The sequence below is a fragment of the Camelina sativa genome, chromosome 2 (assembly GCF_030686135.1).
Source record: "Camelina sativa cultivar CO46 ecotype springtype chromosome 2, ASM3068613v1".
In the NCBI taxonomy this organism is placed as follows: Eukaryota; Viridiplantae; Streptophyta; class Magnoliopsida; order Brassicales; family Brassicaceae; genus Camelina; species Camelina sativa.
Window position 1 is genome coordinate 20,240,117 of NC_141881.1, and position 13,808 is coordinate 20,253,924.

Here is a 13,808-nt window from a genome sequence, read left to right on the forward strand (position 1 = left end):
ACTATGTCTTGTGTGACCACAAAACCAAAGAAAATTTAGTAACAGCTCATCTTCAAAGTTGTAATCACAACACTTCTCAAAAAAAAAAACATTTTTATTTTCATTTTTTCTAATGCCGTCACGAACACTCCCGTCGCCGGCACCGGTAAATTCACCGTTCTCTTCCTCCGTCACACCTCACCATGATAAAACCACAACCACACGCATCATCATCATCTCACCACTTACAGTCGTAGGTTTCTCTCTCTTCATAACTCTCTCCCTCTGTTTCTGCAAATCCAACCGTAAACGCCGATCTCCCGCCGCCGTGACCTCCTCCTCTTCACCGCCGCAGAAACCTCCGTTGCAAGAATTCTCTTACTCATCTCTCCGTAAAGCCACCGCCTTTTTCGCTCCGGAGAATCGTCTAGGTCAAGGCGGGTTCGGCTCTGTATTCCGTGGAACTCTGTCTCCTTCCTCCGGTGGTAATGTCGCCGTTAAAGTGATGGACTCAGGTTCACTTCAAGGAGAGAGAGAGTTTCAAAACGAGCTTTTCTTCTCCGGTAAGATTGATTCACCTCATGTTGTTTCCGTTATCGGCTTCTCTCAAGATCGAAGACGACGCCGTTTGATTCTTGTATACGAGCTTATGGACAATGGGAATCTCCAAGACGCTCTGCTTCACCGTAGATCTCCTGAGCTTATGATATGGAAACAAAGGTTTCTTGTTGCTGTTGATATAGCTAAAGGGATTGAACATTTACATGGTTTGAATCCTTCTGTGATTCATGGTGATTTGAAACCTAGTAATGTGTTGTTGGATCGTTTCTTCTCTGCTAAGATATCTGATTTTGGTTTAGCTAGGTTGAAATCAGAACAAGTTGAGGTTGTAGTTGGATCTGAGAATGATGAAGTTAAGTTAGAAGTAGAGGATTGTGGATCTGTAGTTGAGGAAGTTGAGAGTGTGATTACTAATACTACTGGTTATGATGAGTCTAACTTTGGTTTTACTGATCAGTCTCCGGTTAGTGTTTATAAAGTTCCTCTTTCATCTCCTGAGACAGGACATGTACCTATGACGTCTCCGGAGACGGCTGTGTCTGTTTCTCCGGAAATGGTGGATAAAGTTAGTGTCTTGGAGGTTGGTAATGTGGGGAAGAGTAAAGATTGGTGGTGGAAGCAAGAAGGGAGTGGTGGAAGAGGTAAAGGGAAGGATTATGTGATGCAATGGATTGGTTCTGAGGTGAAGAAAGAGAGACCGAGTAGTGATTGGATTGCTGAGACGGCTGAAGCAGCTGTGAAGGTTGAGAAGAAGAAGAGTAGTAAGAGATTAGAGTGGTGGCTTTCGTTGGATGAAGAGAAGGAGAAGGAGAAGAAGAAGAAGAAGAAGCGGATGGTGAGAGAGTGGTGGAAGGATGAGTATCGGAAAGAACTAGCTAAGAAAATGAAGAGGAAGAAGAAGAAGAAAACTTTGGAATCTGAGTTTTATAGTGATGATATGAGTGGAAGTGTGGATCAAAGGCGAAGTGGGGATGAAGAGTTGTATAGGAAGAAAAGAAGAGGAGGTAGTAGTAGTAACAGTATAGGAAGTAGTATAGATTGGTGGTTAGATGGGCTAAGCGGTGAACAATGGAAAGCACGGCGCAGAAACAGTCAAGATTCAGTTAAGAGTTGTGGAGTCAGTAGCACGCCGAGTATGAGAGGGACTATGTGTTACGTTGCTCCTGAGTGTTGCGGTAATAACATAGATGATGTTTCTGAAAAATGTGATGTGTATAGCTACGGAGTTTTGTTGTTAGTCCTGGTTTCAGGGCGGCGTCCCCTGGAAGTAACTGGACCCGCGTCTGAGATCATGCAGCGTGCGAATCTCATGTCGTGGGCGAGGAAGCTGGCGAGAAGAGGTAGACTTGGTGATCTTGTAGATATAAAGTTGCAGTCTTTGGACCAAGAACAAGCCATTTTGTGCATTAAGGTGGCTCTGCAGTGTCTGCAAAGATCACCGGTTTCACGACCTTCTATGAAAGAGGTTTTAGAGATGCTTACAGGAACCATGAGTCCACCGGAGTTGCCAACAGAGTTCTCACCATCACCGCAGTCTCGATTCCCGCTCAAGACACCAAGGAAGCAGAATCGATAGAGCAGTTTCTTTGGTGATAGATATGGCTGTTGGTTTTAGAGTATTTATCGTACAACACTGTCTTTGTTTAGTGATGTTTAGTGTTCGAGCAACTTGGCAACTTGATTTGTTCGCACAAACGCTGTTTTTAGCGTGAAAAATCTAATTATAATTAATTATTGTAGTTTAGTGATCTCTCTCATAGATTTATGCGGAATTTGTATAAATGGTAAATGCAATATGCAATGAAATATATTGAGATTTCTGAGATTTGGTATAATTTATTCTGGTGATTAATCTTACAAATCTAACAAATACCTAATCCTCGTGATTGGGCCTAACAGGAAATTCTTCTACTTCATATCTTTATAATTTCTTGCTAAATGGGTTACGTCATATACTTGGTTTGGACTGGCCCTATAACGTGAATACCGATATACACTGGTTTAATTGGACTTTTTTTTTTTGTCAACTTTAATTGGACTTTGTTAAAGGTTTTATAATTTCTAATGACTCCAAAGTTCAACCAAACGATTTAGGAGTTAGTTAGAGCATTTAAGAGAGAGAAAAGAAGGAAATGATGGTGAAAGGCTGAAAGCCACTAAAAGGCCTCAAAACTTCATTATAAGTAAACATCACTTAGACCATCTCCATTATATTTCTCTATTTTTTTTCTCTAATACAGAGTAACTCAAAAATAGAACACTGTTTTCTTCCAATGTATTACTCTATTTTCACCTCTATAATAGAGTTAATGTAAAAAAATAGAGGTGAGAATAGAATTGCTCTATATATAGAGCAATCCTATTATTTTCTCTATTTTAGAGTAATATATAGAGTAGGGTTGGAGCAAATGTTGCTCTATAATAAAGATTTGACTCTAAAATAGAGTGGGGTTGGAAATGCCCTTAGACCATCATTACTGGTAGACTGGTAGAACGAGTTAACCGTTGCTAAGAATTTTTTTTTTAATATTTTAACATATAACTTATAAAAAAGTGATATCTGTAAAAAAAAAGGCTGAAAAACGTTGTTTTCCTGAGTAATTTGAGCAACGGTTTCTTTCTTTCTTTCTCTTATTTATAATTTTTAATTAGTTTTTAATAAGAGAACTTTGGTGAAGTAACTAGTTAACTACTAGTAATGATGGTCTTAATTCACTATCACACTATTTTTACTTAAGAAAAGTATTGCCGAAGATTTAAAAACTACCGATCAGTGAACTGACAAAAGTTACTACCACATTCACCGATGGTATTAGACTATTAGGCTTTGAATGGTAACATAATAATTGCGGTTTTCTAAGTGCGTTTTTCAAAAAACAGTTTTATACACCATTCACAAAAAGGTTGTCATTAGCGTTTTCTTAAAAAAGTGAAAAAGTTATGTATACGTTTTTCAAGGAGTGTTATTAACAAACGGACCGCACTTGTTTACAGGACCATCAATTACCCAGCGGTTTGTTTAAAAAAAGACTACAGTAATTCTTTTTTTTGTCAACCTACAGTAAATTTTTATTTATTAATTTATGATTAATAAAAGGAATAACAATCAACATATTATATTTTAACAAATGTCTCTATGTTAAACATGTTTATCATATAAATTGTTAAAATCATACATAAATCATTTATTTTTTTAAATATATTTTTTCACTATTTTATTATTTTAATGAACAAAAAATTACATGATAAATAATAAATTCATAAATAAATTTTGAATTTTTAGGTTCATAAATAATAAATGAAAATACTATTTCACTAGTACTAAATAAAATGTTTAAATCTATAAATATATATTAATATGATATATTTATTTTTAGTGTTTATTTATAATATATAATTATATTTTGATTAATTTTTGTATTAGTGGTTTATAAATATCTGTTATTGTTTATTTATTAATAAGAAAAAAAAATAATTAATTATTATATATATATATATAAAATCTGCACCACAAGTAATTTTTTTCACCAATCAAACATTATTCTGTACCGCTTATTTTGTACAAATCGCACTTGTCCCGCAAATATATTTCTCCCGCACGAATCGCAGTTGAACCGTGCCGCACTGTAATACCGTTTTCTCTGCACAACTAAAACCGCAGTCACCATTTGGACCCTTAGTATACAGAAAATATTGATGCTTGTCCGACAAATTTTGTTGACATATCATTGTTGATTATCTATTATTTTGTGTATATACTGTATAACTTTTTGTTAAAATGGATCGAGACAATGTTTAAACAACTTCCAAGAACATTTGAACCAAATGGATTATTTGGCCGGTAAAATCTTTTTTTTTCTGGTAGTAAGACTGAAGGATTATGTGGTAATAAGAATAGAATAAGCATGGAATTATCTCCAAATAAAAAGAACATCTTATATTATATTATTAATTATAGAAGAAGAGGTGATATACGAAGAAGACAGTGTCATCACCGCGTGCGTACCCTAATAACAAATGTGTATATTAAAAAACTCTTTATCTGATACGTCTAACCAACGTATCTTCTTCTCAATTAAATAATGTTATCAAAGAAAAAGTCATTTATTTAATTATGTCGCTCAAGCATCAAGACTGCAATAATTCTCAACTTTACAACAAAGCCCTGAGCTGTTCTTCTAAAGACTAAGATCAAACCCCAGATCACAAAATCCGCAGAAGATCAGATCTCACTGTCTCACCAGATGAGGAGAATCTTCTAAAGGAATTGATATACTTATATTATAATTTAAGAAGACCACAACAGCTTTTACATGGACGATTGTCGGGACAAGAGAAGAAGACGGTGTACGAAGCTGACGTGTAGTAAAGATAACAACAAGGACATGGAGAAGATGATGCACAGAGAAACTGAGAGACAAAGGAGACAAGAAATGGCTACCCTTTATGCCTCTCTTCGTTCTCTTCTCCCTCTTCACTTCATCAAGGTCTCACTCTCACTATCCCCAACTCCTTAAAAAAACCCTAATCTTGATTTGGATTCTTCATGGCTACTTTAATTAGATCTACTTAATTTTTGTCTTTTGATTTGGTATTTCTTGTAAAAGGATGAAAAAAAAGGGATCATAGCAAGTGTTTTGACTTTGTGCTGTTACTTAACTCTATAGTGTTTGTCTTAAAAGATTCCTAATTAGATCTATTACTTTCTTGTTTTGTTGATATTGTTTATTGGTGTGGGATCTTTTATACTCTCTCTAGGGTAAGCGTTCGACGTCAGATCAAGTCAACGAAGCGGTGAACTACATAAAGTATCTACAGAGGAAGACCAATGAGCTGAGTTTGAGGAGAGATGAGCTTATGTTACTGTCAAGAGGAAGCTTCTTGGGTTCTAGTAATGATAATTGTAAAGAGGAGATGGAGATGATTAGTAGAAAGAATCATGTGGTGGTTCGTCAATGTTTGGTGGGTGTGGAAATCGTGTTTAGTAGTGGCTGCCGCAGTGGCCAACCGCGGTTTTCGAGTGTTCTTCAAGTGCTGAGTGAAAATGGTCTCTACCTTCTAAATTCCATCTCTTCTATTGTTGATGATAGGTTGATCTACACCATACAAGCCGAGGTAAACCTATCCTAACCTCCTACTCTTAGTTACTTAAGTTGTGTTGATCTCTAGACTTCGTCGATTTGTTCCAAACGCAAATTTAGTTTCTTTTCTTTTTTCTTTTTTTGAAAAAACTTTTCATTAAATTTATTTTACAAAATGGAAATCATATTTTTCAATGATTCTTTCGATTTTTTTGGTTTCGTATTGGTAGTTTATAAAAAAAGTTTTGATAAAAAAAATAATTGGTGCATTTCATTTTAAGATACACACAGTTAATATATAACAATGTCTATTTAAATGCAAATACAAAGAAAAGAAGTGAGGTCATAGTAATCGTGAAAATGTTGTAGTCTGTATATATATCGAAATTTGAATCCATCAGATACTAGACATCAATAGAAACCATATATATTATTTCTATCTTGAGCATCAAACATTCGAAAAGAAGAAACTATTACTACTAGCTATGTTCATCTATATTTGCTTCAAGAAAATGTTTTCACATGTGGTATCATCAAAAGCCCTCATGCATTTAGCTATATAATATCACCTCAGGGTATACTGAAGTTTGAATACCATTATATGTCTAGAGGTTAGAGTGTTAATTTCAAGGTATTTTGTATACCAGGTATTGGCACGGAATATCCAATAATTATAATAGAATGATCAAATCTTTATCTTGTTTGGTTTTGAGAGTATATATATATTGAAAACTTCTTATTGTTTCTCAGGTCAACGATATAACTTTGATTGACTTAGCAGCACTTGAAAACAGATTAATCAGAATGAAGTAAATGGCTGTGAGTAGGTTTCCCTTAACTTGTCAAAACAAACGACATATGTTAAGTACGTACTTTATTCGTACTTGTGTTGTTGTGAATTGTTGTGTTGTCTTCACACATCTTATGTATGTATTTCTATTCCATCTGAATGTGGTTGGTTTAGTTGTTTATTGATTGAAAAAAAAATCATAAGCTGAGTTAGTACTTAATTACTTATTGTTTACATGTTATAAGTCTATAAATACAATTCAGTTTTATCTGTTGAATTTATTAATAAGTTTCAAAATTACCAAAAAAAAAAAAAAGACAAAAAAATTGTTGATAATGTCGAAAGGTTTAATAACGGTGTTGGTCAAAGTTGATAGCATTTGTCATCAAAAAAAGAAAAAAAAAAGTTGGTAGCATTCTGCTGATATTGATATAAAATACCAACAAAAATTTACAAAGTACCAATATATACATGTAATGATATATTAAACTAGCTCATTGAGCTGCATATTGGTGCTTAGAATCTATTTACCAAAAAAAAAATAATCATAGTATAGTAAAAAAATTTTGGCTTCAGTCTGCTTTATATTCATTTTATATTTTATCATTGATGTGAAACAGCCAAGTATCTTCTAGCTTTTAAAAAGTCAATATTTTGGAAATTATTAAACTGATATATTTGATCAAAAGCTTCTAGTATAAATGTATAGCTTATTGTTTACCAGTAAAGGAAGTGAAGGTTTGTTGAGATTCCAATATAATAGAATATATGTTTGGATTTTGATATATATATAAAAAATGTTCATCGGTTAGAAGTTTAGTATCACGAACTAAAAATATATATCTGATTATCTTCTATAAAATTTGTGGGAGATATATACTTCTTCTATAAAATTTGTGGGAGATATATACAACGCTATATATATATGTTCATGATGATGATCTTTTCCCAAATAAAACTAACTAAAAAAGGCATAAAATTTTAAGATGTAATAAGTACGTAGTGTTGTAAGATTGTAAGATGAGATTAGAGCCTCAATAATAATTTCATAACAAATGTGGTTAAGTGATTTTTTTGTTTTTAAATCAAAAGAAAGCAACAGGCGCAACAGGTTTAAAGTCCAAGAGGTTTCACTATTTTTTTGAGATGCCTACGCTTAAAATACATAGTCTCTTCAGAGTTCAGAGCAACCAAAATCAAAACAAGTTAATAAGTCTTTTCCCCTTACTGGAAAGCTCTCATTTTCATTTATTTTGTTTTCTTCTCAAGTTACTAAAAATGATCTTCGATAGGATCATGAAAATCAAAAGAGGTTACTCAAGAAAATATCACAAAAAAACGAATCTATATTGTCTCTGTCTCTCCAGTCTCCATATTAAATTCATCTTCCTTGACGGCAGTTTTACTGTTTATCTTGAAAAAAATATTGTGAGATTACTAAAATTGTTTGTAATTGAACACGCTTGCACACCTAAAAGAAAACAAAGAATAAAACGTTACCTTTGAAAGTATAAGGCCTCAGGCCCAACCCACAAAGCCTTCTCAATCCACAAAACCTTCTCAAAGCCCATTTGACCACAAGTCATTATCTCCTCACAAGTCGTTATCTCCCCTGCATCAAGAACAGAGTAGTCCTTCTCTGCCACAGTGTCCTTCTCCGGAACATAGGCCGACAATCTCACAGCCGGTGCAGCGCATGACGATGGCTACTCCAACTAGCTGCTCACCCATAGTATTAGGTAACCGGTTCAACGGAATCTTGACTGAAGTGTGTGGCTAGATGTTAGACAAGTGGCAATAGATCCTATACTCTTGTAATATTCTAGAATGTTCCCTTGATTCTATATATGTAAACCCTATGGGTTCATTGTAAACTTGAGAGAGTTGATTACATAATAAAAAGTATTATTCAGTTTCCTTCCTCCTCTGTTTTACGATTATTCACATGGTATCAGAGCTCTCTTAGACCTTAACCGGTGCTGTCATGGCAGAGTTTCCTGGTCCTTATCCGTTTCCGTCGTCTCTCCATGTTGCTAGCTCAGTCACAATAAAACTGAGTGATAGCAACTATCTTCTCTGGAAAACTCAGTTTGAGTCTCTCCTTCGTTGTCAAAAACTTCTTGGTTTTGTGAATGGGTCTATCGCAAAACCTCCGGCGACTATTGTCACGAACGCCGTCGAAGCTCCAAACCCGGAGTATGAAGCTTGGATCTGTACAGACGAGCTCATAAAGTCATGGATCTTCGGTACTCTTACTGAAGAAGTCTTGGGGCTTGTTCATGCCCTGTCTACATCCCAAGATGTCTGGTTGTCCCTTGCTGGAAACTTCAACAAGAGCTCTGTTGCTTGTGAGTTCGACCTTCGCCGTCGACTACAGCTCCTGAACATCAAAGGCAAAAACTTCACCACCTACTGTCGCGAGTTTCGTACTGTGTGCGATAACTTAAGCTCCATTGGCAAACCCGTCGATGAGAACATGAAGATCTTCACCTTCATCAATGGACTAAGTCGTGAGTATGATCCTATAGCTACAGTTCTTCAAAGCTCGATGTCTCGCACTCCATCTCCAACGTTCAACGATGTTGTTCTGGAAATTTCTGGTTTTGATGCGAAACTGCAGTCGTATGAAACTCCACCTGATGTATCACCACACATTGCGTTTCAAACTCAGAGAGGGGGTTACCATGGCTCTGGACAGAGAGGTCGTGGTGGTCATCGAGGAAGAGGAGGCTATTCAACCCGTGGTCGAGGATTCTCTCAGCAAGTTAACTCCTCCGGTTGGAATCAGAACCAGTCTGGTACCTCTTCTAATCCTCGCCCTGTATGTCAAATTTGTGGTCGTACCGGTCATGTTGCCCTTAAGTGTTGGAATCGGTTTGATGCTTCATACCAAAGTGAAGATGTGCCTCAAGCTCTTGCTGCATTGCAAGTCTCAGATAACAGTGGTAGAGAATGGCTGACTGATTCTGGAGCCACTGCTCACATCACTCCAACGACGGACTCTCTTCAATCTGTGACACCATACAATGGCGCTGAGAATGTGATGGTTGCTGATGGTACACATCAACCAATCACTCATGTTGGTTCTACCACTCTTGCTACAACCTCAGGTAGTATTCCCCTTTGTGATGTTCTTGTTTGTCCGTCAATGCACAAGTCGTTACTTTCAGTTTCAAAATTGTGTGATGACTACTCTTGCGGTGTCTTCTTTGACTCTAATGCCGTATATATCATTGATTTACACACTCAGAAGGTTGTGACAAGAGGGCCCCGTAGTGAAGGGTTATATGTGTTGAGGAATCCGGAGTTTGTAGCTTTTTATTCAAATCGACAGGTTGCTGCAAGTGACATGGTGTGGCATCAACGTCTTGGTCATGCAAACTTCCAGGTTCTTCAACTGCTTCAAATCAGCAAGGCAATCTCCATCAATAAGAGCAGCACTATTTCCATTTGTGAACCTTGCCAAATGGGAAAGAGTTGTCAACTTCCTTTTTATTCTTCTACTTCAAATGTTATGAATCCTCTAGATCAACTACATTGTGATCTTTGGGGTCCTTCTCCGGTTGTATCAGTTCAGGGATTTCGTTATTATGTTGTCTTTGTGGACGAGTTCTCTCGATATTCATGGATTTTTCCTCTTAAAGCAAAGTCTGATTTCTGTGATGTGTTTATTGGCTTTCAAAAACAAGTTGAGAATCAGTTTAATCGCAAGGTTAAGGTTTTTCAAAGTGATGGTGGTGGTGAGTTTATAAGCAGTCGGTTTCGCACACACTTACAGAATCATGGTATTCGTCATCTCATTTCATGTCCATCGACTTCACAACAAAATGGTATTGCAGAACGTAGACATCGCTATTTAACTGAGCTCGGTCTGTCAATGTTGTTTCACAGTAAAACACCTCTGAAGTATTGGGTTGAGGCGTTTTACTCTGCTAACTTCATTGGTAATCTGCTTCCTTCTAAGGTTTTAAATCAGCAGAGTCCACATGAAAAGCTATTTAACAAGAAACCAGACTACTCCTTTCTTCGTGTCTTTGGTGCTGCGTGTTACCCCTATCTTCGTCCGTTCACTCAGCATAAGTTTGAACCTCGCTCGCTTCAATGTGTTTTTCTCGGGTATCATCCTCAATACAAAGGCTACCGGTGCCTACATCCTCCAACTGGTCGGGTTTATATTAATCGGCATGTTATCTTTGATGAGTCTTGCTTCCCTTTTATGGATAAGTACAAGGAGCTTGTCACTCAGCATAAGACTGGCTTACTCGGAGCTTGGCAGTCTGCTGACACTCAGTTTCGAACCTTACCAATTATTCCACCACAAGCTACACCTAGCTCTCCAAGTAGTCCGCTGTCCCTTGCAGACATGGCTGAATATCCTCAAGATGACACTTTTTGTGCATCTCCGAGCTCTGCTTTGTCTCCCTCTGATGCTGATTCCACTCTCACCACTGAGACCACCTATCCGTCTCCATCGCCAGCTGTTGATGATCAAACCACTCGTACCGTCTCTACTCACCCGATGACAACTCGGTCTAGAGATGGCATTCACAAACCCAATCCACGGTATGCGCTTGTGGCCAGTAAAACCATTCCTACTCTTCCCACAAGTGTAGCCGAGGCACTAGCTCATCCAGGGTGGCGACAAGCTATGCTTGACGAACTTGACTCCATTTACAAGAATCATACCTGGTCTTTAACTCCTGCTACTGCTGACATGAATATCTTGGGATGTCGATGGGTGTTCACCGTAAAACTTAATGCAGACGGAACGGTGAATAAACTTAAGGCCCGACTTGTTGCTAAAGGCTTCAATCAGGAACCTGGCGTTGACTTCAATGAGACTTATAGCCCCGTGGTCAGAACCTCTACTATTCGCATTGTGCTCACTGTTGCGACTGCAAAGAACTGGAACATCACTCAACTTGATGTGAAGAACGCTTTTCTTCATGGTGATCTGCAGGAACAAGTTTATATGATCCAGCCGCCGGGATTCGAAGATGTTGCTTATCCCCATCATGTTTGTTCGTTGGAGAAGGCTTTATATGGCCTTAAGCAGGCTCCACGTGCCTGGTATGACAAGTTTAGTAACTATCTCTTGGAATTTGGTTTCACCTGCAGTCGAGCTGATCCGTCTTTGTTCACTTATCATCATCATGGCAACACTTTGGTCCTCTTATTGTATGTTGATGACATTTTGCTCACTGGATCTAATCCTACTCTGTTTAAATCTCTCATTACTGAGCTCAGCTCTCGCTTTGCCATGAAAGATTTAGGGAACCTGCATTACTTCCTTGGGATCCAAGCGCAGGCTTATTCTCACGGTTTGTTTCTTCACCAGACCAAATACACCGAAGAGATTCTCCATCTTGCCAACATGTCCTCCTGCAATCCTTGTCATACTCCGCTTCCACTACGCCTTGATCATGTGTTTCGTGATACTCGGTTGTTCTCTGAGCCATCCTATTTTCGTAGTCTTGCTGGGAAGCTACAATACTTGACCATCACGCGGCCTGATATTCAGTTTGCAGTTAACTTCATCTGTCAAAGAATGCATTCTCCTACGGTCTCTGACTTTGGTCTACTCAAACGCATTCTTCGTTATCTGCGTGGTACCTCTGCAATGGGTCTGCACTTGTCTAGACACACGAATCTCTCCCTGGTTTCCTATAGTGACAGTGATTATGCCGGCTGCAAGGACACACGTCGTTCCACTTCTGGCTTCTGTGTCTTGCTAGGTTCGAATGTTGTGTCTTGGTCTGCTAAACGTCAACCGACAGTGTCCCGATCCTCGACTGAGGCTGAATATCGAGCACTTGCCTCTACTGCTTCTGAATTAACCTGGATTTCATCTGTTCTTCGCGATTTGGGAATCACACAGTCTCATCCTGCTGTTCTTCGTTGTGATAATCTCTCTGCCGTTTATCTAACTGCGAACCCGGTTCTTCATAATCGTTCCAAACACTTTGATGTGGATTATCATTATGTTCGGGAACGCGTTGCTCTCGGTGTTCTAGAAGTTCAACATATACCTGCTGAGCAACAGCTTGCTGATACGTTCACTAAATCCCTGGCTCGTCGTCCCTTCCAAGCCTTGCGTGACAAACTGAATGTTCGAGTTCCTCCCACACTCAGTTTGAGGGGGAATGAAAGTATATGGCCTCAGGCCCAACCCACAAAGCCTTCTCAATCCACAAAGCCTTCTCAAAGCCCATTTGACCACAAGTCATTATCTCCTCACAAGTCGTTATCTCCCCTGCATCAAGAACAGAGTAGTCCTTCTCTGCCACAGTGTCCTTCCCCGGAACATAGGCCGACAATCTCACAGCCGGTGCAGCGCATGACGATGGCTACTCCAACTAGCTGCTCACCCATAGTATTAGGTAACCGGTTCAACGGAATCTTGACTGAGGTGTGTGGCTAGATGTTAGACAAGTGGCAATAGATCCTATACTCTTGTAATATTCTAGAATGTTCCCTTAATTCTATATATGTAAACCCTATGGGTTCATTGTAAACTTGAGAGAGTTGATTACATAATAAAAAGTATTATTCAGTTTCCTTCCTCCTCTGTTTTACTACGATTATTCACAACCTTGAGCCTTGAGGTTTTAATGAATAATTACATAAAATCAAATGTGATATCAAGCACATGCTCGAAATAATTTAAGGACAGTGGGATCCATGAGGAGCCAAATGAGTCTGGGATATTTCAGGACAGATGAAACAGCTGGTTTCCATCTATTTAAAATGAGGATCTTTCTTGTCTCCTATTCCACCTTGTTCCGAAATTGCCTGAGCTGTCATATCTTTTAACTATGTCCACCCCCACTTCACTCATCTCATCCTATCCATTTAGCGGATCCTAATTATTATATTTGTCGTCCTTGACGGCAGTTTTTACTACTTTGATTGGAAACTATTGTGATATTAATTTGGTGTAATTTTTACCCGATTACATAAAGCAAATGCCATAACTAATTATTAACCTGCCAAATGAATAAGACTGAAGTTCTAATATTTTGGCGACTTTGTCCTCATTTATTCAACTCTTATGAGACATGTAGTACGTAGATTTCGCATAACATGTTATTTGTTTCATGTGCTTGGTAGAGGTCGAAGAGGTGAAAGAAATCAAGAGTTTTTTTTTCGGGACAAAATATACGTTACTACTTACAAGTATGGCATATTGTGTCATATAATCGATATGCAAACGAATATGTGGATGAATAAATGTATTTTCATTTTTCTCCTTCATATATTTTGTAAATAACCATATACTTTAGTGTGATTATAAAAGTGACATAATTAGAAAAATGGAAACCGTGAGTTGAATTCCTAACCAGCCATATATGACTTCCGTACTTAATGATGCAAAAGTATTAAAATGTCCACGAATA

At 37.8% G+C, this 13,808-nt stretch overlaps 1 protein-coding gene and 1 pseudogene across 2 annotated transcripts; both read left to right on the forward strand.

Annotated features, from left to right (window-relative positions):
• On the forward strand, positions 1–2,365 carry LOC104726528 (receptor-like serine/threonine-protein kinase At4g25390 pseudogene; annotated as a pseudogene). Its single transcript, XR_015580836.1, has one exon. The product of XR_015580836.1 is annotated as a receptor-like serine/threonine-protein kinase At4g25390 pseudogene (transcript).
• A 2,228-nt stretch (positions 2,366–4,593) lies between these two features.
• LOC104726537 (transcription factor bHLH36) lies at positions 4,594–6,688 on the forward strand. Its single transcript, XM_010445412.3, has 3 exons — positions 4,594–5,027; positions 5,299–5,655; positions 6,372–6,688. The coding sequence occupies exons 1-3, from the start codon at positions 4,854–4,856 to the stop codon at positions 6,432–6,434; spliced, it is 594 nt and encodes a 197-aa protein (XP_010443714.2). The 5' UTR covers positions 4,594–4,853; the 3' UTR covers positions 6,435–6,688.
• Positions 6,689–13,808: the final 7,120 nt, after the last annotated feature.

Bases quoted from the DNA above. Each gene is read 5' to 3' on its own strand.
- LOC104726537 (XM_010445412.3), top strand. From the start codon at position 4,854: ATGGACGATTGTCGGGACAAGAGAAGAAGACGGTGTACGAAGCTGACG. The intron at 5,028-5,298 runs GTCTCACTCTCA...TACTCTCTCTAG, and splicing joins TCCCTCTTCACTTCATCAAG to GGTAAGCGTTCGACGTCAGA. The intron at 5,656-6,371 runs GTAAACCTATCC...ATTGTTTCTCAG, and splicing joins TCTACACCATACAAGCCGAG to GTCAACGATATAACTTTGAT.